This window comes from Fukomys damarensis, unplaced genomic scaffold (genome assembly GCF_012274545.1).
Source record: "Fukomys damarensis isolate Sample0158 unplaced genomic scaffold, DMR_v1.0_HiC HiC_scaffold_27, whole genome shotgun sequence".
NCBI lineage: Eukaryota > Metazoa > Chordata > Mammalia > Rodentia > Bathyergidae > Fukomys > Fukomys damarensis.
In genome coordinates this window covers 32,655,943-32,683,487 of record NW_022900939.1, presented here as the reverse complement: position 1 = coordinate 32,683,487, position 27,545 = coordinate 32,655,943, and the positions used below count along the sequence as shown (strand labels likewise).

Genomic DNA, 27,545 nt, shown 5'->3' with positions numbered 1-27,545 from the left:
CGTCTCAGCGCACCGCGTCCTGGGCTCTTGGCTAGTCGAGCGGGACTCCTTGCTCTGGCTCGGACCCTGTTGCTCTGGGCCGCGGAAACAAGCGCCTCCCGCCCCCCGCCTCAGGAACGCAGCCCTCGGATTTGAGCAGTCAGGTGCCCACCACCCCCAACCCGCCTGTCTTTCTCCTTTGCCCTCGCGCGGCTGGGTTGCTGGGATGCAGGCATGGTGGCTCTGCCGGGTCGCGCTCAGGCTCCTTCCACCCAGCGGGTAGAGCTGGGTATTTATTAAAACATAAACAGCACGCCCAAGGGCGGCTCTTAGGCCCGCAGTCCTGGCAGGCCTTGAAATTAATGCTACCCTTTGGTTCTGTCCTTTGGCCAAGCAGTGTTAACTGACTTCACTGAGCAGCCCTATGTGGAGGGGTGAAAGTTTTTTAAACGTTTTTGAGTAAATCTGGTAAATGAAAATGTTTTGCAGCATGAGGCGCAGTGTGCGAGACTGATGTTGCTGGTGGTAAACTTTACCAGTAGTCAAGAACAAAGAAGAGTTAAGTTTGTTGATGTGCCGCAAAAGAGCAGCTGGCGGGCCCAAGAGAGGACCACGCTGTCAGGGTAAAACTTTATATTCGATTTTAACGTGGGGGGAGGAGGGGGCTGGAAATGCTGTCCCAGGAATGTTTTCATCAGGTCATGGTGGTTCCACCGTCCATCCATCCATCTCAGTTCTGAGGTGCTGTTTGGAGACGGGTAATGTTTTGTTCCACAGGGTCCAGTCTACCAATACCTTGGCATTGGTAGACACGGTCCTTCAAGGTAAAACTCATTGAAAAATGTGTAGACTGACTGTTAGTGGTCAGGTGGATCAAAATAAAACGTATATTTGAGCCTGGTGTGGTGGCACATGGCTGCAATCCCAGCCCTCAGGAGGCTGAGGCAGGAGGACCGCCTCAAATATGAGGCCAGCCTGGGCCACACAATGACTTTAAGGCCAGTCTGAACTACATAGTGAGTCTGTCTCAAAAAATAAAATATATTTGTACTTGAAAGGGATTTTTGACACTATATTGGGATAGAGGAAGAAATGGTATTCTAAGCAATTAGATCATTTACTAATCCATGTGTGGTTCTGTGTCTAATTTATAAGGTGGGAAGTTAATGCTCTAGACTCATCACTCAGCTACTATGTGGCCTTTAAAGAAACACAGGTAAAATAAGCACGATTCCACACGTTTGTAAAATTGATAAAACTGGGGCTAGTCAGTCATTCACTTTTATAAAACATTTGCAAAAGAGTATTTCTAAGGAACAAGTTTTCTTTCTGTATTTTTAAAATAAGGTTTGACTTATACCCAACTCTTCTGGAACTCACACCCTTTAAACAAGAGACAGTCACAATTATTCTGCAAAAGACTATGACATTTATTTCAGTATCTAGTTAAATACAATTAATTTGTAAAGAATGGAGTGGGTAGGAAAAGTACTTTTCCAATCACTGAACTATATAAGAAAACAAGCTGAAATGCAGAGCAGTAGTGCCTCATGGTAATCTAGCCTGCAATGAATATACAGAGGACATACTAAAAAAAATGAAGGCAAAGAATATTTTGGAACCCATTTTTCTTAATTTGCCCCTTTTTCAAACAGAAGTCATTAAGAAAGCACAGTTTTCTTTGAAAAAAGTTGAGGATCCAAAGTGTTGTTACCTAGATCTAGGACCCTGTGGCTAAGTTCTGTGACCTAAGGGACAGTTCTGAGGTGACACAATTACAAAATTGCTATCACATCACTGATCAATGCTGGGATACTGGCAGGAAGCCCATTTAGATTTCCTAGAACCCAGTGCCACAGCATATACCAGTAAGCGCTAAAAACAATAAATAACTTCTCAAAGGAAAAGTAGAGTCCCTTGTGTCGATTTTCACAAAACTGTCCATTTTCTTCTCATTAAAGACATGAATTAACTAACTTCTGCCTTGATCTCAGAATTCTTAGGGGACTTACACAACAAAAATTTTCTTACTACTCTACCTTTTTTTTGGTCAATACCAAGTGGTTTTTGCCACCAAAGGCATAAAAAACTCAACAGCCCTGACTTAATACAGCTGTTTACTCAAAGAGAAATTGTAAGTCATCTCTTTACCTTTTATATATTACCCAGGTTGGTCACAAATTCCTGGGCTCAGTTGATCCTCCTGCCTCAGGCTTCCGATTACCCAGGATTGTAGGCATGCACCGAATCATCCACCTTTTGCATCTTTACTATTTGCAGAGCCTGTCAATCTGTCACATAACCAAGTATGACTGTGACACATTGCTTATTAGATACTTTCTCCAAAGGATCTCTCCAGATATATAATGAATATCAGATATATGATACAGATATTCATTAATTTTGACTAGACTGAAGGTGGTAGGTGATTCATGGTTACCTCCCGCTTCTTGTTTCAAGCTGTAGCCTCTGATTTCTTTGTATCACCAGGCCATGATTGTAGCATTGGGCACTCTACAATATCAGACTTCTGATTTATACTGAGTGGACTTGTAAGTTGTGGCTTCCAGTTTAAGGCTTTCCCCAAGTCATTGCACTTATAGGGCTTCTGTTTAGTATGGATTTTCTGGTGTTTAATAAGGTTTGATCTGATGGTGAAGGCTTTTCCACACTGAGCACAAATATATGGTTTCTCTCCTGTATGAATTCGATGATGCTCATGGAGCTGTGACTTCTTAATGAAGGCTTTCCCACAGTCAGTGCATTCATAGGGTTTCTCTCCTGTGTGAATTCTTCTATGTCTATTCAAGTGTGACTTCTGGATGAAGGATTTCCCACATTCAGTACAAATATAAGGTTTCTCTCCCGTGTGAATTCTCTGATGCATAATGAGTGTTGACTTCCTTGCAAAGGCTTTCCCACAGTCACTGCATTCATAATGTCTTTCTCCAGTATGGGACTGCTGATGTATATGGAGGCCTGACTTCCGAGTGAAGGCTTTTCCACAGTCACTACACTTATAGGGTTTCTCTCCAGTGTGAATTTTCTGGTGAGTGAAGAGGTTTGACCTATCTGTGAATGCTTTTCCACATTCAGCACATCTATAGGGTTTCTCTCCAGTATGAATCTGCTGATGAACATGGAGTTGCGATTTCTTAGTGAAGGATTTCCCACAACCGTTGCATTCATAGGGTTTCTCTCCAGTATGAATCCTCTCATGTGTAATAAAGTGTGACTTGTGGAAGAAGGCCTTCCCACATTCAGTGCAAACATAGGGTTTTTCTCCTTTGTGGATTCTCTGGTGCATACTGAGTGTTGACTTCTGAATGAACGCCTTCCCGCAGTCACTGCATTCATAATGCCTCTCACCAGTGTGACACTTCTGATGGATCCTGAGCCGAGACTTCCAGATAAATGATTTTCCACAGTCACTGCATTTGTAGGGTTTCTCTCCAGTGTGAATTTTTTGGTGTTTAATGAGGTTTGACCTATCAGTAAAGGCCTTACCACATTCAGTACATACATAAGGTCTCTCTCCAGTATGAATTTTCTGGTGTATAATGAGATTCGTCTTGTGAGTAAAGACCTTCCCACATTCTGAACAGATAAAGGGATTCTCTCCTGTGTGAATCCGCTGATGCACAAGTAGTTGTGACTTTTTAATAAAAGATTTCCCACAATCACTGCATTCATAGGGCTTCTCTCCAGTATGAATTCTTTCATGTGTGATGAAATGTGACTTCCGGATAAAAGCCTTCCCACATTCAGTACATACATAAGGTTTTTCTCCTGTATGAATTTTCTGATGCATACTTAGTGTTGATTTTCTTGTAAAGGCTTTTCCACATTCAGTGCATTCAAAGTCCTTCCCTATAGTAGGAACTTTCTTATGTATAGTGAGTTTTGAATTCTGAGGAAGGTTTTTCCCATACTGCCCATATTCATAGAGTTTTTCTCCAGTAAGATATTGCTGGCAACTGAACAGATCAGACTTCTGGATACAGCCTCTTCCATACTCACTGCATTTATAGTAATTCTCTTCATTATGAGTTTTCTGATAATTTGACTTGAGGGAATAATCCTTCCCAAATTCAGTGGACATAAAGGGTTTCTCTTCAGTAAAGATCCTCTGCGGTACAGTTGGCTGGGGTTTCTGAGTGAAGACTGTCTCGTGTTTGCTGCACTCTTGCTGTTTTTCAGCATAAATACTCAGACATGAAAGTAGAGGTGACTTCTGGGTGTAATCTTTTACAAAGTCAGAAAACAAACGGAAGTTCTCCTCAGGATGAATTTTCTCATGTTGAATGAGACGTTGCTTAGGGCTCAGAAGTTCCCTACATTGATTAGCTGCACCCACATTCATTTCTGGATGAGAATTAATAGGAGTAAACATATCCCCATATCCAATAATCTTACCAAGATTTTCCGTGGCATCATTTCTATTACGATTATATAAGCCTGCGACAGGCTTCAAACTCTTTCCAAATGAGCTGCCCTGGTGGAATCCTCTTCTTGAAGTAACAAGATGTGTATGTACAGGAGCCATTTTTCCTGTGTCCTCACAGTCTAGCTCATTAGCTAGTGTTACCTTGTTGGTGAAGGCAACATGATTTTGTTTGTTCTGGTTTTCCTCATACCTCCCTCTCCATGTATCATCTTTCCACAATTCTAAATCTCTTATAAAGAGATGAATTATTTCCGACTGGAAGAACAATTCTTCAGACAGCTCCTGTTGTAAACTCTCAATACCAATATCTCCACCTAAAAAAGAGAAAAGTTTAAACTGATACAAAGAACAACTAACAGAAGACAGAAAAACTGATACATTGAGTTAATTCAGGGTAAAAACAGAAAAGGGAGAGGCTTTTATAAATATAAGAATATATGATAGCTAATAAATATATTAATGAAATTAACATTAACATATTAATAGAATTAATATTATTTACCTTATGATAAATAATAGCACTTAGATGTACTATTGTAACCTCTATATTAACTCATTTAAACTTTATCACAATCCTCTCCTACTGGTATCAAAGTCCCTACTTGACAGATGAGGAAACTGAACTGTGAGAGTTTAATAATCGCCCAAGTCAAATGTTTACTGAGGAGGAAAAGATTCAAATCCAAGCAAATGTAGAAGTGAGGAAAGTGCCAGAAAAAAAGTGACAAGTCCTGTACCTTAAAGGAAAGTTAGTATTGGGGAGAGTGCGGTGCTGAAGAACAAATTTGGCCTCTTGCGTGCTAGCCATGTGCTCTACCACTATGCTATACCTCCAGGCCCTAAAAGAAGTATTTCAAGGTCTAGAATCTTATCCTTCATCTCTAAACTCTATCTCCCCAATTTGTATCTTACCTATTAACTACTGTGCCATAAATACCAACTTATTTATGTTTATAGTGAAACTACTGTGGCCTCAGTCATCTTGACTCAGCCAAAGGGTAAACTGTATGTCTATGATCCAGTTCTTCATTCCTAGTTTAGCATACAGATATATATATATATATACACAGTAGGAAAAACAGGAGAAAGGGCCAGGCATCTGAGGCTGAGACACCCATCAAATCTGTATAGTAATCTTGTGTATCAATCTGTATAGCATTAATCTTTTCTGTATAGTATTAATCTTGTGGCCAAGTACATGGCTACCTCCCAACACTAGGCTTGTCAGTCTTATTTATCCATTAGGTAGGACCAAGTAACTTAGTTCTTACTAATCAAATGGGAAAAAAATTTACATTTGCTGTGATAAGGCCAAAGTTTTAAGTTAGTGAGTATGTCTCTCACAAACCTCTTCTGTTCCCACTGGTATTTCAGACTTGGCAGCAACCAGCTCTATGCAGTTGGCAATGCCCTAGGCCAGGGATCAGAGCGCTAGTTCACTGGACCAAAACCCAGGCCTTCGCCCAAAAGCTAAGAATGGATTTCATGTTTTTTTAAGTGGTTGAAAAACAAAAACCTAAGTCAAAAATAATACTTCATGACATATAAAAATTATTTAAAATTCAAATTCCAGTGTTCTGAAAGGTTTTTATCAAACCATAGCAATACTCATTCTACAGCTGCTTTGTGGCTAAAACAGCAAACATGAATAGTTGTAACAACAAGCATAGGGCCCCCAAGCCTAAAATACTCACTGCTGTGCCCTATAGAAAAGGTTTGCCAAGTTCTGCCCTATGGCAGTGATGGCAATCTTTTAGAGTTTTAAATGATAACAAATAGCCAGCTGCAGCATGCATGTACCATAGGTTCACCACCACTGCCCTAGATGATGGTGCAATGACTTCCTAGAAACTTTGTCCCCGAAAGGCCGCTGTAGTCACCTGGAAGAACCTGAACCACTCACCTTAGAACTGTCATGCAAGGGGTAAATGTTTATATTCTCTAACTCACTGTTCCTTGGTGTCTCTTAATTACAGGAGCATGGCTTTATTCTATAATTTACTCTTAGTATTCTTGCCCCAAATCATATGAACATTCCAAATCCTGGAATACTATATAAGGCACAATAGATTCTCAGTGACAATTTGTGTACAAATTAAAATAATATTGTTATCTTATTCAAATAGATACTTGAATATTGACACAGTCTGATCTTATTTTATTCTGCATCTAGGACCTTGTCTTGTCCTCCAAACATGCTCTTTAAGCACTACATCAGACTTTCACTCACACATATTGATTAATCCTGAGGACATCTGATACTTGATTTTTAGACACAGAATCTCACCTTCTGCAACTTTTTATTTCCTTTAGCTTACAAACCCTCTGCTATGCCTGAAAACTTTTACATTACTACTAATAATACTCCATACAAAAAGTGTTCTTGAGTTAAAAATTTACCTGTATATAATTCCTGTCACCACTGTTTTGGTTACTAATTCAATCAAATGCAGTCATAATTCAGGCCAATAAAATGTACATATGCAAGCTGTCTCTTCATTAGTCACTAGTCTACTGTCTTACTAAATTCAAATATACAAGTCAAATTCTTTCAATTTCCTAGCTTAAGTTTTGAGTTCATTATAATCTTAGTTTACAGAATCTAAATTGTTGGTGTTTTAATTTATGAAAATGGTAGTGTGTTAAATATGTTACTCAGTTTCTTTTTCTTTCTTTCTTTTTTTAACGCATCCAGATTGTGGTGTGTTAAATTTCTAGTTCACTTCTTCTAAGTGCTAGGATTCCAGGTGTGCACCACTGTAGTCAGCTGCCCCATACTGCTAAAAAATGTTTCTATAGAAAATATGGAGTAAAACTAGACCTTTAATTTATATGCGGAGGAGGTTGTTTTGCTTTATTTCAGAAGGATTTAAAAAAAATTTTTTTCCCAAGAACCAGAGGGCGAGAGATGCAAATTAGAGAGAGAAGATAACTATATGAAATTTTAAAAATTTCAGCCTTAGTGCATTATACTATTTTCACCAACAACTTAGATTCTGTCAATACCTTACAAATCCAAAGATAACACATAATTAGAGCAGTTGCCTCTGGGAAGGATAAAAATGAACATGGGGAGTGGGGACTGAAATGAGAGGGGGACCTCAAACACGCTGATGATGATACTGGCTGTAAACTAAAATTATATCTCCCGCACTTGCGGTATAAAGGATTCTTGTAAAATATTTAAATAAGAAAATTAGAAAGATCAAGTCAGTGTTGTGTTGTACTAATTAAGTAGGAAGAAAATGTTCATGGTGCTCTCAAAGTCAACAGTTAGAGGAAAGGCATGGGGAAATTATAAAATAAACCCACCTTAGCCAAACATGGTGGTGGCATGGCTGTAACTGCAGCCACTTGGGGGGCTTAGGTAGGAGGATTGCAAGTTTGTGGTCAAACTGTGCGACTTAGTGAGACTCTGTCTCAAAGTAAAAATTTAAAAAATTTTAAATGGATAGGGATGTTGCTCAGTGGTAGCACACCCTGCTTTTTGTTTGTTTTTTTGTTTTTTAAAGTTTATCAGTGAATGGGACTGTTACCCACACTGATCTCCATTAAGAATTCAGGTCTATGAATACTTGAATACATATGAAAAGCCCTGCGGGAGGTAGAAAGAATAAAAATTTTCTACGGAAACTAAGAAAAAAAAAAATCAAGAAAGCAGGATCCTGGATGATGTAGAGTTGGATATAAAGAACACCCTGGTTTAGGCAGTGGGCAACAGTAGTTAGATGTCCATGGGACCAACATCAACTCTATACAGTCTGAGTATAAGCAGAAAAGTCATATTGTCAGCACTTTAAAGTGGCCAGCCCCTGATGGCACTATCTGCAGGGAAATCACACTGTCTTCCCTGCTCTTGGTTCCTCACTCACTTGGATAACTCTGACTTGAGTTCTTGCTTCCCCGTGAACATGGCTCTTCTTCTGGATTCCAGCTAAAGATGACTTCTGGGTTGGGAACCTGACATCCTATCAACAGGAAACAATAGAGGACTTGGTTTCAGAGGCCGTACAATGAAGTATGCTATATACTTTCTAGAAAAATTCACTGGGACAAAGGTATATTCAGACTCCAAGAGACTATTAATCAAGAAACTGTTTACATACTCTAGATATCTCACAGCCTTTCCAAGTTCCACATGTCTCTGAAAACCCACAGATTTCAGAAAGTGCATCAAGAAAGAAAATAAAGCAACATAGGCACAGCCTGTTATATACCCGCAGGGCTGAGCTCACCAACTGAGATCAGGTTGAAATAGTTCTCCAGCATCACATCCCTGTACAGGCTCTTCTGGGCAAGGTCCAGGTGCTGCCACTCCTCCATGCTGAAGTCTACAGTTATGTCCTCAAAGGACACTGCTCTCTGTGAAAACAAATTCCAAGGGGAATTCAAATTCGGGGAAGAATCAAGATTGTAGCATGTGATCCAAATACCTATATTTTGTGTTGTTATTTTGAAGAAAATCTGAAGTCCTTTAAAATTTACCATGCTAGTCCTTCTGCAATATTGATAATATTCTTTATAAAAATCTGTGTACTAGCTAATTACCTATGCCTATAATCCCAGCACTCTGGGAGACAGAGGCAGAAGGAGTACAAGTTCAAGCCCAGCCTGAACAACTTAGTGAGACTCAGTCTCAAAATGAAAAATAAAAAGGGATGGAGATGCAGCTCAGGGAAAAGGCTCTGGGTTCTATACCCAGGACCACAAAAGAAGGGGTGGCCAGGGAGCAGGGGATAGACAACTCACAGACTGGTATAAAATGTTTTCAAATTATGTACTTGTTAAAGAACTTGTACCTAAAATATAGAAAGAATATTTAAAACTCAATATGGGTTGGAGATGTAGCTTAGAGGTGGTAGAGCACTTGCCTAGAATATATGAGTTCCCTGGGTTCAATCCCAGTACCACAAAAAGAATCTCAATAAAAAAAGACAATTCAATTTAAAATGAGCCAATTAGCCAGGTGTGGTAGTGCACACCTGTAATCCCAGCACTCAGGAGGCTGAGGCAGGAGGATCACTGTGAGTTCGAGACCAGCCTGGGCTACACAGTGTGTTGCAGATCAGTCTGAACTACATAGTGAGACCCTGTCTCAAAAAAAAAAAAAAAAAAAAAAAAAAAAAAAGACAATGATTCAAATATACATTTCTCCAGTGAATACATACAAACAGCCAATAAGCTCAAAACAGCAACAACAACAACAACAAAAGAACCCCAGCATCATTCGTCATCAGGTTGTAGAAATAAAAAATAGGTAGAGGTATTCCTTCAAATTCAATGAGATGACTAGTCATCACCTAAGTGTAGCTACCAGGATGGCTGTAATAAAAAAAGACAGATAATAAGTTGTAGTAAGGAAAAGAAGTTGAAGCCCTTATACAGTGTTGGTGAGAATATAAAATGATGCAAACAGAAAGCTGTCAGGCAATCCCCCAAAAGTTAAAGAGACTTAGAATATGACCCATCAGCTATACTTCTAGGCATAAATCCAATAGAAACAAAAACATCTATCTACAGAAAACTTACATGAGTGCTCACAGTAGCATTAGTCATAACAGCCAAAACTGGAAACAACCCAAATGTCTACCAACAATAAAGAAAATGTTTTATATCCATGTAACAGTATTCATCCATAAAAAGGGAATAAAGCACTGATGCATGCTGCAAATGCATTAATTCTGAAAGGACTAAAAAAGCAAGTCCATACAATTCCATACATTACATGATTTCATTTATATAACATGTCTAGAATAGGCAAATCAGTTGAGACAAAGAGTAGATTAGTGATTGCTTGGACTGGGAGGAATAGGGGCCGTTTGAAAGTGACAGCTAAAAAAAATGAAGTTTTGGAAGAAGGGGTAAAAAAAACTTTCTAAAACTGATTGTGATGATGGTGGCACAACTCAATGACTATATTAAAAATGAAATGTACACTCTGATGGGTAAAACATATAGCATATGAAGGGGAAGGCTCTTCTGAGGCACTGTGATCCAGACAGGACACAGTAGCATCTATCCAGCACTTCCTCCAAGAATAATTATACATGCCAAATGAAACACTAAAGTCATCTGTTTGAAAGGACTACAAATATGCCGAGGTAACAAAAAAGCTAAGACTGGAGAGCAAAAATCACTGAAGACTTAAGCTGACTCATGAAGCTGCTTTTACAATAGAAGGTTGTACCTGGGTGACAGAAAAAAATCAAGAGAGGAAAACACATGTCCATTTTCTCCTCAGGATACTAAAAATTGAGAAATTCAATATCTAAAATTAAGAATAATTAATTAGGTCTACCAGAAAAATTCAGAATTACTGAACTTGAAGGTAAGTAAATAGAAAAAGTCTAAAGTGAAGAACAGAGATCTGAATAAGCCCAAAAATACTTAGAAAATGAAAATAATATGTGAACTATAGCCCAAAACTAGACCAGGATACTGAATCTAAATAGGTTGACTACCTGCTAAAACACAAGATTTGGAAGTATAGTCTTATAAAGTGATAATACTCAAAGGTCCTGAATAAAATCAAAATTATTCTTCATATCAAAGAAGTAAAAAATCTCAAGTGAGAAATGATCTTCAACAGATGCCAACACTGGATGAAATAGATGCTGGATGCTGGAATTATTTGACAAGGATTGAAAGTTACTAACACAAAAATATTCCAACAAGTAGCTGTAAATATGCTTGAAACAAACAGAAACACAAAGAGTCTCAGGAAAGAAATAGAAGATATAAAAAAGAATCGGGTGGTGGTGGGGTAATAGCTCAGTAATAAAGTACTTTCCTAGCAAGTGTGAGGACCTGAGATGGATCCCCAGCACTTGGAGGGGGTAGAGGAAGTAGAGAAGAACCAAACTGAAAAGTACATAACTAAAATTTAAGCCCTCACTGAATGATATTAAGAGCAGAATGAAGATCCAAAGGAAAGAATTAGTTACCCTGAAGATAGATCAACAGAAGTTATCCAGTCTGAATAGAAAGACACAGAAAAAAAAAAAACTACAACCTAAGATATCTATAGGACAATAATAGAAGGTCTAATAATCATTTCATTAGTCCCTGAAGGAAGGAAAAAGAGTAAGATAGAAGAAATAATAGTTAGTAAACTTCTCAAATTCAGCAAAAGTCTACAGATTCAAGTAGTTGAGAAAGTCTCAAACAGGAAAACATCAAATAAATCCATGCCCATCTACATCATATACATATATGAAAACCAAATTCAAGAAAAACTTGAAAGCAATTAGAGAGAAAGGACTGCCTGCACAGAAACAATCATTTGAATGAGAGTGAATTTCTCACCATGAACTGTGCAATCCAAAGGAAGTGGCACAACATTTTTCAAGTGCTGAAAGAAAAGAACAGTCAGTATGGAATTCACATCCCGTGAAAATAAAATAGGTTCTGTTTAGGTTCTCTAGAGGAAAGAATGCCACTTGAAAACAGATACAGAGAGATGACCATGTGACAAAGAAAACAATAAGAGTTAATAACAATTGCAAGCCAAGGAACACCAAGGATTTCCAGCAACCATCCGAAGGTACAAGACAGAGCACGGCTCTGATGATACTTTGATTTTGTACTTCTACCTCCAGAACTGTAAAGGAATAAATTTTGGTTGTGTCAAGCTCTCTCATTTATGGTAGTTTGTTTTACAGTCTTAGTACATTATTATAAATATATAACATGCAAATATTATTCAAAACAAGTATGCTTATATTCATGAAAAATAAAATAGACTTCAGAGGAAAGAAAATTATCAGGAACATTACATAATGTCTTAGCTAAGGTTGCTTTGACAAATATAGATTGGGAGGCTTAAATAACAATTATTGCTTTCTCATAGTTCTGAAAGTTTGAAGTCTGATATTAAGGTGCTCATAGTGACTGGCCCACTTCCTGGTTTACAAATGTCTGCCTTCCTGTGTCTTATGGCGAATGGGAAATGAACTTTGATCTCTTCCTCTTCAAAGGATACTAATTACCTCCTAACGACCATATCTTCAAGTAACACTGGATGTTAAGGTTTCAACATATGAAGGCTTGATGGACACAAACATCCAGACCATAACGTAAATGACAAAAGGACCGATTCACTAAGACAACATAAAAATCTCAAATATATCAAGCACCAAACAAAGCTGCAAAATTTAATGAACAACAATTGGCCATACGAAAAGGAGAAACAGGCATATCCACAGTTGTAAAATGTCTCTCTTGATAACAAACGTTGACAGGGTTGTGGGGAGAAAGCAGCCCCTCTTCACTGTTGGTGGGACTGCAGACTGGTGCAATCACTGTAGAAATCAATATGCAGATAACCTCAAACAACTAGGATCAGAAGTCCTATTTGACCCAGTTATTCCTCTGCTGGGCCAAAAGAATTACAGGAATCATACCACAGTGATATATGCTCACCCATGTTTATTGAGCAGTTTGTAATAACTAAAACTTGGAAACAGCCCACCTGCCCATCAGCTGGAGACTGGATAAAGAAGATGTGTTTCTGGTTTTTTCTTTTTTTAATATATAAAATGGAGTACTACTCAGCCATAAAGAACTAGAAACTAGAGACATTTATAGATAAGTGGATGCAAATGAGGCCATACTCTTAAGTGAAATTAATAGGACACACATGTGCAAATACCAAAGTTTCTCTGGTGTGAAAAACTAAAAGTGTAAATAAGAATCAAAATATATAATTGATATTGTGTAATAGGAAGAAATAGGTCTAAAGGAGTAGGGGACGTGGGAGGGGTAGGGAAAAGAAAAAACATGAGAAAAGGAAAAACATGCAAACAAAGTTTTTGTAAACAAAGAAGGGAGGGGGTGGAGGGAGGGCAGGGGAATGGGGAAAAACAAAAATCAGATATGTCATGTAAAGGGTACAAGATCCCAATGATGAATGTAACTGTATTGTATACCTAAATTGTACCAATAAACTTAATGGGAAAAAAAAAGAATGAAGACTTCTGACCTGGGAAGAAAACACTCTTCTGGAAATATATAGGAACTACTTTTTTTTTTCTTCTCCATTATTGCTATGTTTTTTATTTTTCACTGTTTGTTTGTTTGTTTTTTCTTCTTCTTCTTTTGGTGTTTGGAGTTTTACCACCGATTTTTTGGCCCCCTTTGGATGTTATTTGTTTGAATAGGTCCTCCTTTTACTATCTTATTCCCTTCTTTTCTCACTTTTTCTCTTTCAACTTATTCCCTTAGTATTTTTTCTTATTTTTTTCCTCTACTTTAATCTCCATTCCCTATCATTCATCCTTCTCCTATATCCTTCTTCTAATACAACTAATTTCCCTTTACTCCTTAACAGGACCTCCTACATCAATCTTATCACATTCTTCATAGCTACCATGGCTTTGTTTTCCATAATCTATTTCTTTTTTTTTCTTTTTATTGCGTTTATTGGTACAATCCAGGTATACAATAGTTACATTCATTATTGGAATCCTGTACCTTTACATAATAGGTATTGATTCTCATTTTTTCCCCTTGTCCCTGCCCTCCCTTCACCCTCTCCCCCCCTCTCCATAATCTATTTCTTTTGCTCTTTTTTTTTAATAGTACCACACCCATAACACCTATGAATCTATAGGTAGTTAACTATGTCTTACTATGGCTGAATACTGATTTACTGTGAAAGGGAGTAAATTGCTATATCGAGGGGATGTTTACTGTATATAATTTTCTGATTTTTTTTTACATCTTGTTATATAATTAAATTCTGTACCTAGGTTTAAAGGTAACAAAGTATTATGTTATTACACTCTGCCATTTTCTATTTTGTGTTTGATACTATAGTTATTACTGATTGTACTAAATTAGCCAAAGTAACATTGCTGTTGTGATCAATTGATCATCTTTGTATGCCAATACTACAGACCAGTACCAAAGATCTGGATGCTAGGCCAAACAGGCTACAACCTTTCATCCTTAATAAACAGAAAAGGTAGGCTCCTGGGACAGACTAAAATGCCACAAGCAAGGTACACCTAGAAGATAGCTCTGAAAAGTAATCATTATCTAGAGAGAGCTTGCTGTAGTAATAAAACCACATACCATAAGCACCTTACAAGTCTCAATTCAGAAAACAAATATAAGAACCTTACAAGTTTCAATTCAGAAAACAAATAAATGACAACAACAACAAAAATATATAGAAATGGGAAAACACAGAAGCAAGATGCAATTCAACACACCCAATTTTCCAAAGCAAGCCCAGTGGACACTGAAGTGGAAGAAATCAAAAGCCTCCCAGCTGAATTTTATGAAGTGGTATCAGTGAAAATAACAAAGCAGATGAATAAGTCCCTATACAAAAACAAAACAAATAACCACACAGGTAACTAAAGAGATAATGACCATCATGAAGGAGATGGTGAATCTATAATAGATACAGATTTAAAAAATAAGGAGATTAAAGAAACCATGAATGCCTAACATAGGAAAGAGCTGGATGCCATACAACAGATGCAAACAGATATCTAGGAGATTAAAAATTCTACTGAATGCATACACAGCAGAATCAACCAATGTAAAGATAGAATATTAGTTCTAGAAGACAGGGTTGTGGTTGGCAATCATCAAATGAAAGACTTCTTAAAATAGCAAGGGACCATGCTATTGGATTGAAAAATCAATCCAATAGCTGCTAGATGATGCAAAGAAGAAGAATATAAGATTAACTGGAATCAAATAAGACAGCAGAAAGGGCATAAAAACCTGTTCACAGAAGTCATGGAAGAAAACTTCCCAAACATGGAAAAAAAATTTGACATACAGATAAGTGACTCACAAAGAACCTTAATTAGCCATGATCAAAAAAAAAAAAATCCACACTAAGGCATATAATAGTCAAGATTCCAGAAATGTGACACAAGAACAGAATGTAAAAGCTATTAAAAAAAGGTTGGGGATTTAGCTCAGTGGTTCTGCCATCTGCCTCCTAAGCACAAGGAACCAAGTTCAATCCCTGGTACCAAAAAGAGAGAGAGAGAGAGGGAAAGAGAGAGAGAGGCTATTCAAGAAGAGAAAAAAACCACATATGAAGGAATCACAGCAGATTTTTCAACACAAACCATTAAGTCAAGGAGAGCTTGAAGTATTTCAAGCTCTAATAGAAAACAACTCCCAATACTGCAAAATTATCTTTCAAAATGTATGGAGAAATAAGATACTTCTATGATAAAGAACATCTGAAGAAACTCCAAAAAGTTTTGATGGATAGTCTAGAAAGAGATAATGAAGTCATCAATTCCAATAACCCCAATAGAATGAATCCATCTGGCAAGGCCATTTAATAGAGGGGGAAGAAGAGGAACCAACAACAGGAAAATAATACAATGACAAAGATAAATCAATACCTATCAGTTATAACTATCAACGTGAATGGTCTCAATTCACCAATCAAAAAGAGACTGGCAGAATGGATCAAGAAACAAGATCCAAAAATACACTGCATATAAGCATCATATTTAACTACAAAAGAAATTTAAAAACTGAAAGTCAAAAGATGGAAAACAATACTTCAGTTAAGCATAGTGGTGCACACCTGTAATTCCAGCACTTGGAAAGCTGAGCCAGGAGGATCACTGTTAGTTCAAGAACAGGCTGAGCTACACATTGAGTCTGAGGCCAGCCTTGGCTACACAGGGAGACTCTGTTTCAAAAAACCAAAAACCAGAAAAATAAAAAGAGAAAAGAGAAAAACAATACTCCATGAACAGGAACCTGGAAAAAAGCAGGGTAGTTATTCTATTTGCAGACAAAGTGGATTTCAAGCCAAGACTGATCAGAAGAGACAAAGAAGGTTACTGCATACTTGTTAAGGGAACAATCCAAGAGGAAGAAATAATCATAAATATATATGCACCAAATACTGGCACATACAACTATATAAAACAAACACTAATGTATAGGACAAACCAGATCAGCACTAATACAACTGTAATGTGAAACCTCAACATCCCTTAGTCACAAAGAGACAAATTGTATTCAGCAATACATGAGACTTTCTCCAAAATAGATGATATACTAGCTCATAGATCATGCTTAAGTAAATGCAGGGAACTGAAATTATCTCATGTATATTATTTCATAGTGTAATGAAATTGAAAATAAATGGAAAAAGCCACAAAAATTATATAAACACATGGAAATTGAACAATACCCTCTTGAATAACCAGTGGATCACTGGTGAAATTAAGAAATTAGAGTTTTTACAACTGAACAATAATTCCAATACAACATACCAGTAATTATGGGATGCAATGAAAGCAGTACAAGGGAAGTTGATAGTGAATTCCCACATCAGAAAAACAGAGCAAACTCAAATAACCTAATGTTGAACCTCAAACTTCTAGAAAAAAATTAAGTTAAACCTAAAGCTTGTACAAGCAAGGAAATTATAAAGATCAGTGTGGAAGTTAATGCAATTGAGACTAAGAACACAACACAAGAATCAAAGAACAGAGGAGTTGGTTCTTTGAAAAATTAAATAAACTAGAGAAATGTTTATCCAACCTTATTTTAAAAAGAGGGAAAAAGACTCAAATCCACACAATTAGGAATGAAAGGGAAGAATCACAACAGATCCTGTAGAAATCCAAACATCATCAGTACCTATTTTGAAAATCTGTACTCAAATATGATGGCAAACTCAGAAGAAATGGATAGATTTCTGGATACATATGAATTACCAAAGCTGAATCAAAAAGATGTTAAAATTCTAAATAATCTAATGTCAATTGAATTGAAGAAATGATTAAAAAAAAAAAAAACTACCAACAAAGAAAAGCCCAGGTCCTGATAGATTTACTGGAGAATTCTACAAGAACTTTAGAGAAGATCTAATGCCACTAGTCAAACTAGTCAAACTTTAATGAAATAAAAAAGGAAGTAATCATCCCAAACTCATTCCTAGAAGCATCACCCTGATACCAAAACCAGAGAAAGACCCAACCAAAAAAAGAGAACTACCAGCCAATGCCACTGATGAACACAGATGCAAAAATCCTCAATAAGATATTGGTAAACAATGCAGCAAATCATCAAAAAGATTATACAACACAACCAAGTAGGATTCACCCAGAGGTTCAGGAATGGCTCAATATATGCAATTAAATAAATGTAATACACCACATTAACAGAACCTAGGACAAACACATGATCACCTCAATAGATGCAGAAAAAGCATCTGACAGAGTCCAATACACATACATGATAAAAACTCTACAGAAAATTGGAATAGGTCTTTATCTCAATCTTATAAAAAGCTATCTATGACAAACCAACATCATACTAAATGGTCAAAAACTGAAAGCTTTCCTTCTAAAATCAGAAACAAGACAAGGATACCCATTATTGCCACTCCTATTCAATACAGTTCTGGAAACATTTAGCCAGAATAACTAGACAAGAGAAAGAAATAAAAGGAATAAGAATAGGAAAGGAAGAAGTTAAATTATCATTATTTGCAGATAACATGACATGATATTCTACATAGAAGACTCTAAAAACTCCCCCAAAAGACTGCTATATTTAATAACCAAATTCCATATCATAACAGGATACAAAGTCAACACTCAAAAATCAATAGGATTTCTGTACACTAAAAACAAAATCACTGAGAGAGAAATCAGGGAAACAACACCTTTCACAACAGATCAAGAAAAATGAAATACTTAGGAATTAATCTAACAGGGGAAGTCAAAGATCTTTACATTGAAAACTACAGTATTCTGGAACAGGAGATTGAAGAGCATATCAGAAAATGGAAAGATATCCCTCGTTCTTGGATAGGTCAAACCAATGTAGTGACACTGGCCATACTTCCAAAACTGCTATATAGATTTAATGCAATCTTGATCAAAATATCAATAACATACTTCACAGAACTAGAGAAAACATTCCTAAAATTCATATGGAACCAGAAGAGACCTAGGAGGGCAAAGGCAATTCTAGGCAACAAAGGCAAGGCATGGGGCATTACAATCCTCAATTTGAAACTATACTACAAAGCTTCCATGACAGAAACAGCATGGTACTGGCAAAACAAAAGCCCAAGGAACAATGGAAGAGAATAGAAATGGCAGAAACAATTCCAAACACACTCAGTTACCTTATCTTTTACAAAAGACCCAAACACCTTCATTGGAAGAAAGCTTCTTTAATATATGGTGCTAGGAAAACTGGCTTTCAACATGCTGTAGATTAAACCTAGAACTATGTATCTCACCATGCACTAAACTAAAATGAAATGGCTCAAAGATCTATATATGAAAACAGAAACAATGTGTTTGAAGACAGAATAGGTAAAATTCTGGAAGACTTCATGAACAAAACGCCAATTGCACAAGAAATACAAAGACCAATGCCATCCTGGTATGATGGTGGGGGTGTGTGTATGTGTGTGTCAATATTTCTCATAAATATGCAAAAATCCTTAACAACAAATATATAAAAAAAGTCAATGCCATGACAAAGTAGAGGCTTATGCCACAAAAGCAAGGTTGATTCAATAGTCAAAAATCAATGTAATCTACCATATCAACAGATTACCAAAGTAAAATAAAATCACATGATCATGTCAAATGATACAGAAAAAACATCTGACAAAGTTAATACCTATTCATGATAAAACTCAAGTTTGCTCCTTGGACAAGTAGCACTGACACTCTTTGGGAAAATAGGAATACAAACTTGTTCAGAATCTGAATTCATATGCAAGTAAGGTGTGAGAAACACAACTCTACAAGAGAACGGGGAAACATATAAGCCAGTGTGCATGGAGTTGATGTTGAAGACATGCTACCACCATCTAAAGATCTATCAAAATTTTTTCAGTCAGAGATGAAAAATTAGTATCACTGATGAAATAAGTTACTTGTTAACAATATAAACCATGTGTCCAATTTCCATTACGGTCAGAAAAATCAGAGACAACTGAATACATGTGTACTAGAAAGCACATGTATCTATATTCCAAAATTGATTGGGAGCTCAGAGTCTTCTCCATTTTGTTTTTAGTGTTTATTCATCTTGTTAACACTTGTTACTATATGGAGTATGAGAGGCCTCCTAAAATCCACTAGGTAATAAAGTCAAGAACAAATAAATAGACAAACAAATAAGAACTCACCCGGGATTTGTTCATTTTTGGCTCTTCCGGGAAAGGGGCAGAGATCTGAGAAAACAGATAGGCAGAGGTACAGATGAGAGCAGGAACTGTATCAGTGTCAAAAGAGATATATCTGTCATTCAGTGCCTAATTCACCTCTGAACCAAAAACTTATGCCTAGAATTATATCATTAAAAAATCATCCCATATTGTACAAAGACTTAAAAGCAGGAGTTTTATCATAACATAGTCAATAAGAAAGAAAAAGCAAGAAACATCTTGATGCTAATTTTCCATTAAACAGTTTGTGACACTTTCAAAGGAAAATACGTTCTATAAAATTTAATTACTGTAGAAAAACAGGTCAAAACACCAAGAAAAAAGGAAAAGATGTACCAAACAGCATAATTCAATTTTCATTATACTATGTTTACTTGTGTGTACACACACAGGCACAAAAACATGCACATATATGTATACACAAATGAATTTATGCATATATACAGTGAATATTATCAGGAATATATATGAACACATAATGTAATATTTGAGTAACATATAGGTAATTTTAATGTTTATGGTTTTATCTGCTAAAAAAAAGCAAAACAACTTTTAAAATAATATCTTGTCCTCCCGATAATTGTATTCTGAGCTTCTGTCACTAGCCCAAAGACTGACATGCCTGTAATCCCAGCACTCAGGTGGCTGAGGCAGGAGGATCGCTGTGAGTTCAAGACCAGCCTGGGCTACAAAATGAGTTCCAGGTCGGTCTCAACTACAATAGTGAGACCCTGTCTCAAAAAAACAAAAATAAAAGAACACTTTCAGTGGAAATTGTGTCTGGGCTACAAGGCAGTAAATGGATGAGATTCTAGTTAGTAATGAACCTTAAGATCTAAGCCAAGTCATTATTTCCCACTTGTTTTTACAAAAGTTTCTAACATAAAGAAAAGTTTAATAATGAGTACAAGAAACATATATATAGACATCCTCTACCTTGTTTCAACAATTAGCATTTTGTCATATTTGCTTAATCTTTCATGCATACATATAGCCACATATAAACTCATTTTATTTATTTATTTTAAATGTGTGTGGGAAGGGTGGCAATACCCATACTCCAACATATGCCACTTTGGCATAAAGGCTATTGTAAGCTAACAGTATGTGAAAAATAGTAGATGCAAGAGGGACACGCTAACATTCCTTTTCTAGTCCTCTTTTCTTTCTCAAAATAGATAAAGGTTCCATGTAAAAAGATATCTTCATTATAACAAAAGGAAAATTTTTCAATCAGGAGCCTCAGCCTAGAAAATTTTATATAAACAGTATAAACAGACCTTGCTAACAATAATTCTTATCTTCCTTTCAGCCTCTCCACCTGACTTAGTTACTTTTCCACGACTACCTATCTTTGTTCAACCTAACACATATTTATTTGTTTTCTCACTTCTTTGGGTCTTTATTTCTTTATGAAGGTTCCCACGTCAAATAAAATTTATGTGCTTTTGTGATAATATATTTAACAGTTTTAATTCTCAAGCTCAGCAACCCCCACACACACACAACCACCCACACACAAAACCCTAAGAGAAAAGAGGTAAAATTTTGCCTTGTCTATATTTATATACTTTGTTGTTGAATAATTTGAAAGTTTCAGGTGGGATACTTTGGGCCAAAATAGATCACATAAATCTTCTGCAAATCATTATCATGCCTTAGAAAATTAATAGTAATTCTCTAATATCATTTACATATTCAGCTCATATTCGAAATACTCCAATTATTCCCAAAATACACGCTCACTATTTTGTTTGGAAACAGTTTAATCAAGGCCTCCATATTGGCTATTGTGTCCCTCTGACCTTAGCTTAATCCTCCCCAGTATTTTTTCCCTAACTTTTAAAATTTAGTTATTTCTCATATTTCTTTATTTCTCATATAAGCAAAGGTTGTGGCTGCTTTGGTAATTGTTTTATTGCAGAATAACATATGAGAAGTTTATAAACATTAGACATGCAGCTTATTGCGTTTTTCATATTTTCCATATTGTGCATCTGCCACTCAGCTCAAGACATAATGTTTCTGGAGCTTCTGGAAAATGTTAGAGAACCGCATTGTTGTTGCTGTTGTTGAAACTTACAAATTGAGGGGAAAAGTCAAGCATTTCTGCTGCCTTTCCCATACAGCTGAAACGTTCAGTAACCCAAATCTTGTAGGAATTTTTCTTACTTTATGTACCAAGCGGGAATGGTAGAAATGGAATATGGAATAATGAAATAGGGAATCTCAGAAATGATCATCGATTGTTGCTCACATTGCAAAAAATGGTGGGCCGACATGTTTCACAAAAGAAATACACAATACTATCTGAGTTGTGGTCTTGCCAAAAACAACTGAAAAAAGGAACTTGATCAAACCTCTAAATCCACTATTAAATTAACTTAAATCTGACCTGGGGCTGTCCCCATACCTCAAGTCCCCAACAAGCAAATCTCAACCCAACTTTGTGTCAACAAACCAAAAAGCTCAAAAACCCAACAGAAGAGTATAATACATAGGCAAATTGCAGCCAATCATAAACAGCCAATTTATCACACTATGCCCTCAAAACACTGTGTGTGTGTGTGTGTGTGTGTGTGTGTGTGTGCGCGCGCGCGCTTTAACCTGTGTATCTTGGAACTCCAATTTTTCCAAAATCCTAAATTTGGTAAATATCCAATCCAAAGACTACTGGTGCTTCTCAGCAGCAGTGGGGCTAAAGCCAGAAAAAGGGACCTGAAGGTTCAGACAAGTGGCCTGACTCAGGGTTCTGTTGAGACAAAAAAATGTTCAAGCAGAGACATTGCCATAGGGTGAGGGCCACTCAGCTACTGCACTTTTACAAAATCAGCAATTCACATAGAACGTAATTCCTGTGTCAGACATTCTCGACTGACTTCACCAGTCCTCCAAGTTGTCACTATCCATGGCACCTAACTCCTCCTACTCATCGGACTGCATCAGCTGTCAATTACTGCACAGCTGACCCCACAGCCAGAAGCCATTCAGGCCTCCAATCATGAATTCCCAAGCCCTGCTACCCACAGTTCCCAACCTATAATCCCTGATCAAGAACTTGTAACAAACATCTTGGGCCAGGGATTGAGCTCAGTGGTTCTGCCATCTGCCTCGCAAGCACAAGGACCCGAAATTGATCCCTGTACCAAAAAAAAAAAGAACTTATAACATCTCTACACTGATAGTCCTGGCTGTCCGTCAGTCAATCTCATGTGCCCATTACTGGCCTTCATGCCTATACTGCTACCCATCATGCATCTCTACCAGCCATCCCAGTGCCCTAATCACCTGCATATGCCATGGATCCTTAGAAAGCAACACACACTTCCGGGGATCAGCACAACTAAGCATGTGCCATTAGTGTCTTCCCCACAAACTTCACGTGTGTGTACACACAGGAACCCAGTGAACAAATACAGGAAAAATTTAAAACTTCTAAATCTAAAGCACAAGTGAAAGAATACACTATACTATCTACAGAGAAAGAATAAAGAAAATTAAGACTCCTCAACTGCAATAATGAAAGCTCAGTGATACTGGAAATCACATCTAAAATACCATTTCCCAGTCAGAGTCAGAGAACCAAAGCACTTGAAGAGTATCTCACTATCTGATGGAAAATATTCATAGGAATAGTCCAAATAAACCTAAAATTAATTAGAAGAAAAAAATCTCAAATAGGAAAATATTGTGTGGCAATAATTCTTGCATATGTAATTATTAAAAAGGACACTGTGATGATGCGATAAGGAGGTCATTAAAAGAAAAAAATAATAATATATTATGATAAAACATTCCTGCTTAGGAAAAAAACAGTTTTGTGGCATTTAGAATGGAAACAATGAATAAAAATTTTATCATCCCAATGAGATTATGAAAAGGGAAAGCAGATGAATAGAATAGATTTAAATAGTAAACATAAGGTAAATGACATAAAATAAGGTAAATCATTACACTAAATAGAAAAATAAATTTTGCTGTCAACAGAGATGGTAGGCTATATCTAGAAAAAAAGTATTGTTTATAAATACTAAAAGAGACAAGTAAAATTATAAAATAAAGATAGAGACAAAGATACAGCACATTATCCAAATACAATAAAAATGAAAGTTACTGTGACAATGTAAATATAACAGGGAGCTCTAAAAAGTGCTTAATCTGTTGAAAAAAGTGATCCTACAATAACAGCATCCAATAAAAGAAAAATAACAGAAAATGCATTAATCATTAGGCTTATGTCTGTCCCTGCGCCAGATACACAAAACTATTAAGCATATAAAACTACAACATGAACTGTTAAAATGAGGTTTTTAATTATTTCTCTTCCAAGTATTGTACTGAATCAAGCAGCACAAAATCAGGAGAGCCAAAAATGTGAAAAACTGAAACATATCAGACTTAATGATTAGGACTTTACACCACACAAAGAAAATGTTAGTTTTAAAAAGCTGAGATTTGACATTGAACATCTGCTGCAACACAATGAAAAAGCCAATTGAAACACACCTTAATAATTTAGGGATGAAGAAACTCTTCTAAACAACTCAAGATCAAAGTAGAACATCAAAATGTTGGCACAAGCCTGTAATTCCAGCACACTGGGAAGCTGAGGCAGGAGGGCTGCAAATTCAAGCCCAGACTGAGTAATTTAGGGATTTAGCTAGATCTTATCTCAAAATTTTAAAAAAAATTTTTAAAGGCTGGGAGTATAGCTCAGTGTAAAAGCCCTGGGTTCTACCCTCAGTACAAAATTAATTAATTAATTAATTAATTAATCTATCTATCATACATATCTAAAATTTAATGTATAAGTTTTACAAAGATAGAAAAACTTTACAACCCTAAATATATGTCCAAAATAAAACTTAAGCAGAAGCTAGGAGAGGCCAGGCAAGAAAACAAGGGTTATAACTTATCAACCAGAGCCTTGCTGTGGTGTGGGTGGCAGAGGCACCAAGATGACGCTAAGCACAAATGGCATCCTGATCACCTCTTCTACTGCTTCCAAGAGAACACAAACAGAACTCGCTATCAGTCTAAAGCTGTGAACTCTGAGAAAGATAAGAGCCTTTCTGGAGGTATCGATCCTGAGGCCCACAGAGATAGCCCCACCACTGCTGTGAGATAAGCATGCCATCCAGGGAACTCACTGCTCTGGCCCTGGACCACAAGCCAGAGACCATCCAGCTCAGCACCAGGGACACGATGTGAGAACTTGCAGTTTCTTCAGAGAATTGCTAAGAATCAGCTCTGGAGGGGTTTGAGCAGATCAAAAGAGCATTCCATGATGTGACCACAGAAGAACTGGAGGCCAGGGATCAGGCCTTCAAGAAGGAGAAGAAAGCCATTGTGGATGTGGTAACAATGCTCAAGATCATCAAACTGACGGAAATGGTACACAAGAAATGGTGCTCAGTGACCTGGAGGAGGAGGCCAAGGAGTGGGCCCAGGACCTCCTGCAGAAAGCCAAAAAGCTGTGCATGGAACAGGAAGAAGAGCTTAAGGACATAAACAAGATTATCTCAATGCCAAGGCGTGCCCAAATCCTGCAGAAGCAGCAGATACAAAAAAAGATGGATGCAGAGGAGAAATAGTTGGATCAGATGATAGAAGCAGAGCAACAGAAATCCATTCAAAGGCAGGAACAACTGGATAGGGAGAGGAAGGAGGAAAGACTATGAGGAAGACAGCCCATTGTAGAGAAGATGGAAAAGAACCAGGAGGAATGCTTGCTGCTTACAAAGCAGCAGAAGGAGCAGATGCTGGAGAACACGGAACAGTTCCATGAAGAGGATTTGTGGGACAGGAAACTGAGATGCCAGCAAAAGCTGAAGGTGCAAGCTGAGAGTAAGTGCACGAAAACCACTGGCAGAGCTGTCACTCAGAAGCTGGAAGACCAGATGGTGATGGAGTTCCCCAAGAAGGTGGCTCAAGGAGCACAGTTTAAGGATGAGCAAGAGAGACTCCAAGGAGAGAAAAGGAGATTGCCTGCCTGAAGGCCAAGCAGAAGGCCCAGGATTATCAGGCAGAACAGGATGCCCCGTGGGCCAAGTACAACCAGGAGGTTGCAGACTGGGGTGGCACAAAATAGAAAAGGAAAACATACAGAAGATGGAAAGCTGAAGTCAAGCTGTAGATGGTGGCCAGAACTGGTGGCTGTCTAGGAGCAAACTCTGGCTATCAGATGCAAAGGGACTGGGATGAGTTCAAAGTGCACCCTCCCGGCTCAGAGAAAGCAGACTGAGAAGTGGCTGGAGGAGGAGGAAAAGGCTGCAGGGCACTTAATAGCATACCAATGAGCGAGAGAAGCAGGTGCAGAATAGGGTTTCCACCTTTGAGGAGGGCTGGCGCCCAAAAGCCACAGGAACGCACTAATGATATCAAGAAAAACAAACGTGAAGAGCTGACAGACAGCCTTTGGCCTTTCTGAGAAGTACTGCACTGAAACAGTGTGCAAAGCTAACTTTCAGCCAGAACCTCTGTGAACTGCGGGGGTCTCTGTGGCTCTCGGGATTGCCTTCGGGGGACAGATTCTGCACGTTTCTGGGTGTCCAAAATTGCCCCTAACTTAGGCATTTCGTAGCTACAGATTACATCTATTCTACGTATCTTTAAAAAAAAGTGAAAGAACAAAAATTACATCAAAAGCAGCGACAGGAAAATAACTGAAAAGAGAAAACAGTACAAGAACAGAGAATTAAAAATACAGCCATGAGCCAGTACTTCAAAGTGGTCAACAAAACAGACAAAAACTGGAAATGCCTAATATTTTAAAAAAGAAAAAATAATATATAAGTATACTAATAGGAATGGTGAACTAATCTGGATGTGGAACAGAATAAAATAACATACATGAAAATTTTTATGTGAACCATGGAAAACACTTTTTCAATCCCTTGCAAAATATGTCACTATGAGTCAGAAACAGAAATGTAAACACAGCGGGCAAGCATAAAAGGAGAGAAAAATGAGTTAAGATCCACAGCACTCCCCAAGGTCCCGTTACTCAGTCCCCACAGCGGTCGTCTTACAGCTCCCCCATCCTGCCTCGCTCAGCCGCACACCCACAGTCAGAGGTGGCTCAGACCCGGTCATCCACTCCCCAGCCCCGTCACTGACAGACACTCCCCACTCAGAACACGGATGGTCCATCCCTGCACTCACCTGCTCCTCACTCACACTGCTCTCTCAGTTGCCTCCCGCCAGGACAGGGGTTGCAGAAAAGAAAATGCAAACCACTTCCGGTTACTCCCTCTCCCCACTTCACCCGCCGGCCAAACTCCTGGGGGCGCGGCCTACAGCCTATTTACGCATGCTCAGCAGAGGCTTCTTGCTTCGAGGGTGCCAGTACGTAATCAACATTATGAGGCGCTACACTCCTTTTCGTGGCGGTGCCAATATGGCTGCGCCCATGGTGACACTGCAGCCTGTGGGCGGCCATGTTGAAGTGATGTAGCTATGCAGGGCTGAACTATCGTAAAGAAAGAAAGCAGGCAGAGGTGTAGCTTCTCTCATTGAGACTGGACACAACCAGAACTTGTCATCTCAAGACATTTTTGTCTGTGTCTCTGTGGATTCAACGACACTGACAACAGGAACAAATCAACATTGATAGGACCCTATACCAGCACCAAAACACAACGCCCCATAACGGCAGAATAAACATTCTATGCAAGCATGCATAGAGCATTTACCTCTATATCTCAAAACATGGACCATAAAACAAATCTTTGGATAATCAGAGTTAACCCCAGTCTCTCTCCTACTTCAAAATGTCATTGCAGTAGCTCTTCTAGCCATCACAATAATGTTTCTAAAATCTTTTTAAAGCAAAAAGCAATTACAAAGTGGGCTAAAGGCAAATCAGACATTTCACAGAACAGGATATATAGATGGGAAATAAGCACATTAAGAAATTCAGAAGTT

At 37.7% G+C, this 27,545-nt stretch overlaps 1 protein-coding gene and 1 pseudogene across 4 annotated transcripts; one reads left to right on the top strand and one right to left on the bottom strand.

Moving 5' to 3' along the window:
* Positions 1-1,470: 1,470 nt before the first annotated feature.
* Positions 1,471-27,298, bottom strand: Znf484 (zinc finger protein 484). 4 transcript variants are annotated; one of them, XM_033756787.1, is made up of 6 exons: positions 26,784-27,298; positions 19,581-19,625; positions 11,732-11,777; positions 8,662-8,788; positions 8,299-8,394; positions 1,471-4,740 (listed from the first exon to the last, which is right to left on the bottom strand). In XM_033756787.1, exons 3-6 carry the CDS (start codon positions 11,765-11,767, stop codon positions 2,435-2,437), a joined length of 2,565 nt encoding a protein of 854 aa, XP_033612678.1. In that variant the 5' UTR covers positions 11,768-11,777; positions 19,581-19,625; positions 26,784-27,298; the 3' UTR covers positions 1,471-2,434. The 4 variants fall into 4 exon arrangements, with proteins under 4 accessions (XP_033612678.1, XP_010609267.1, XP_010609265.1 ...); XM_010610965.3 differs by lacking the exon at positions 8,299-8,394; XM_010610963.3 differs by lacking the exon at positions 11,732-11,777.
* LOC104853114 lies at positions 24,412-26,104 on the top strand (annotated as a pseudogene).
* Positions 27,299-27,545: the final 247 nt, after the last annotated feature.

Coding starts and splice junctions, on each gene's coding strand:
- Znf484 (XM_033756787.1), bottom strand. CDS start 11,767: ATGTTGTGCCACTTCCTTTGGATTGCACAGTTCATG. Junction 8,789..11,731: donor TTTGGATTGCACAGTTCATG/GTGAGAAATTCA, acceptor TTGTTTTCACAG/AGAGCAGTGTCCTTTGAGGA. Junction 4,741..8,298: donor CTCAAGTCAGAGTTATCCAA/GTGAGTGAGGAA, acceptor TCTCTTTTTTAG/GTGGAGATATTGGTATTGAG.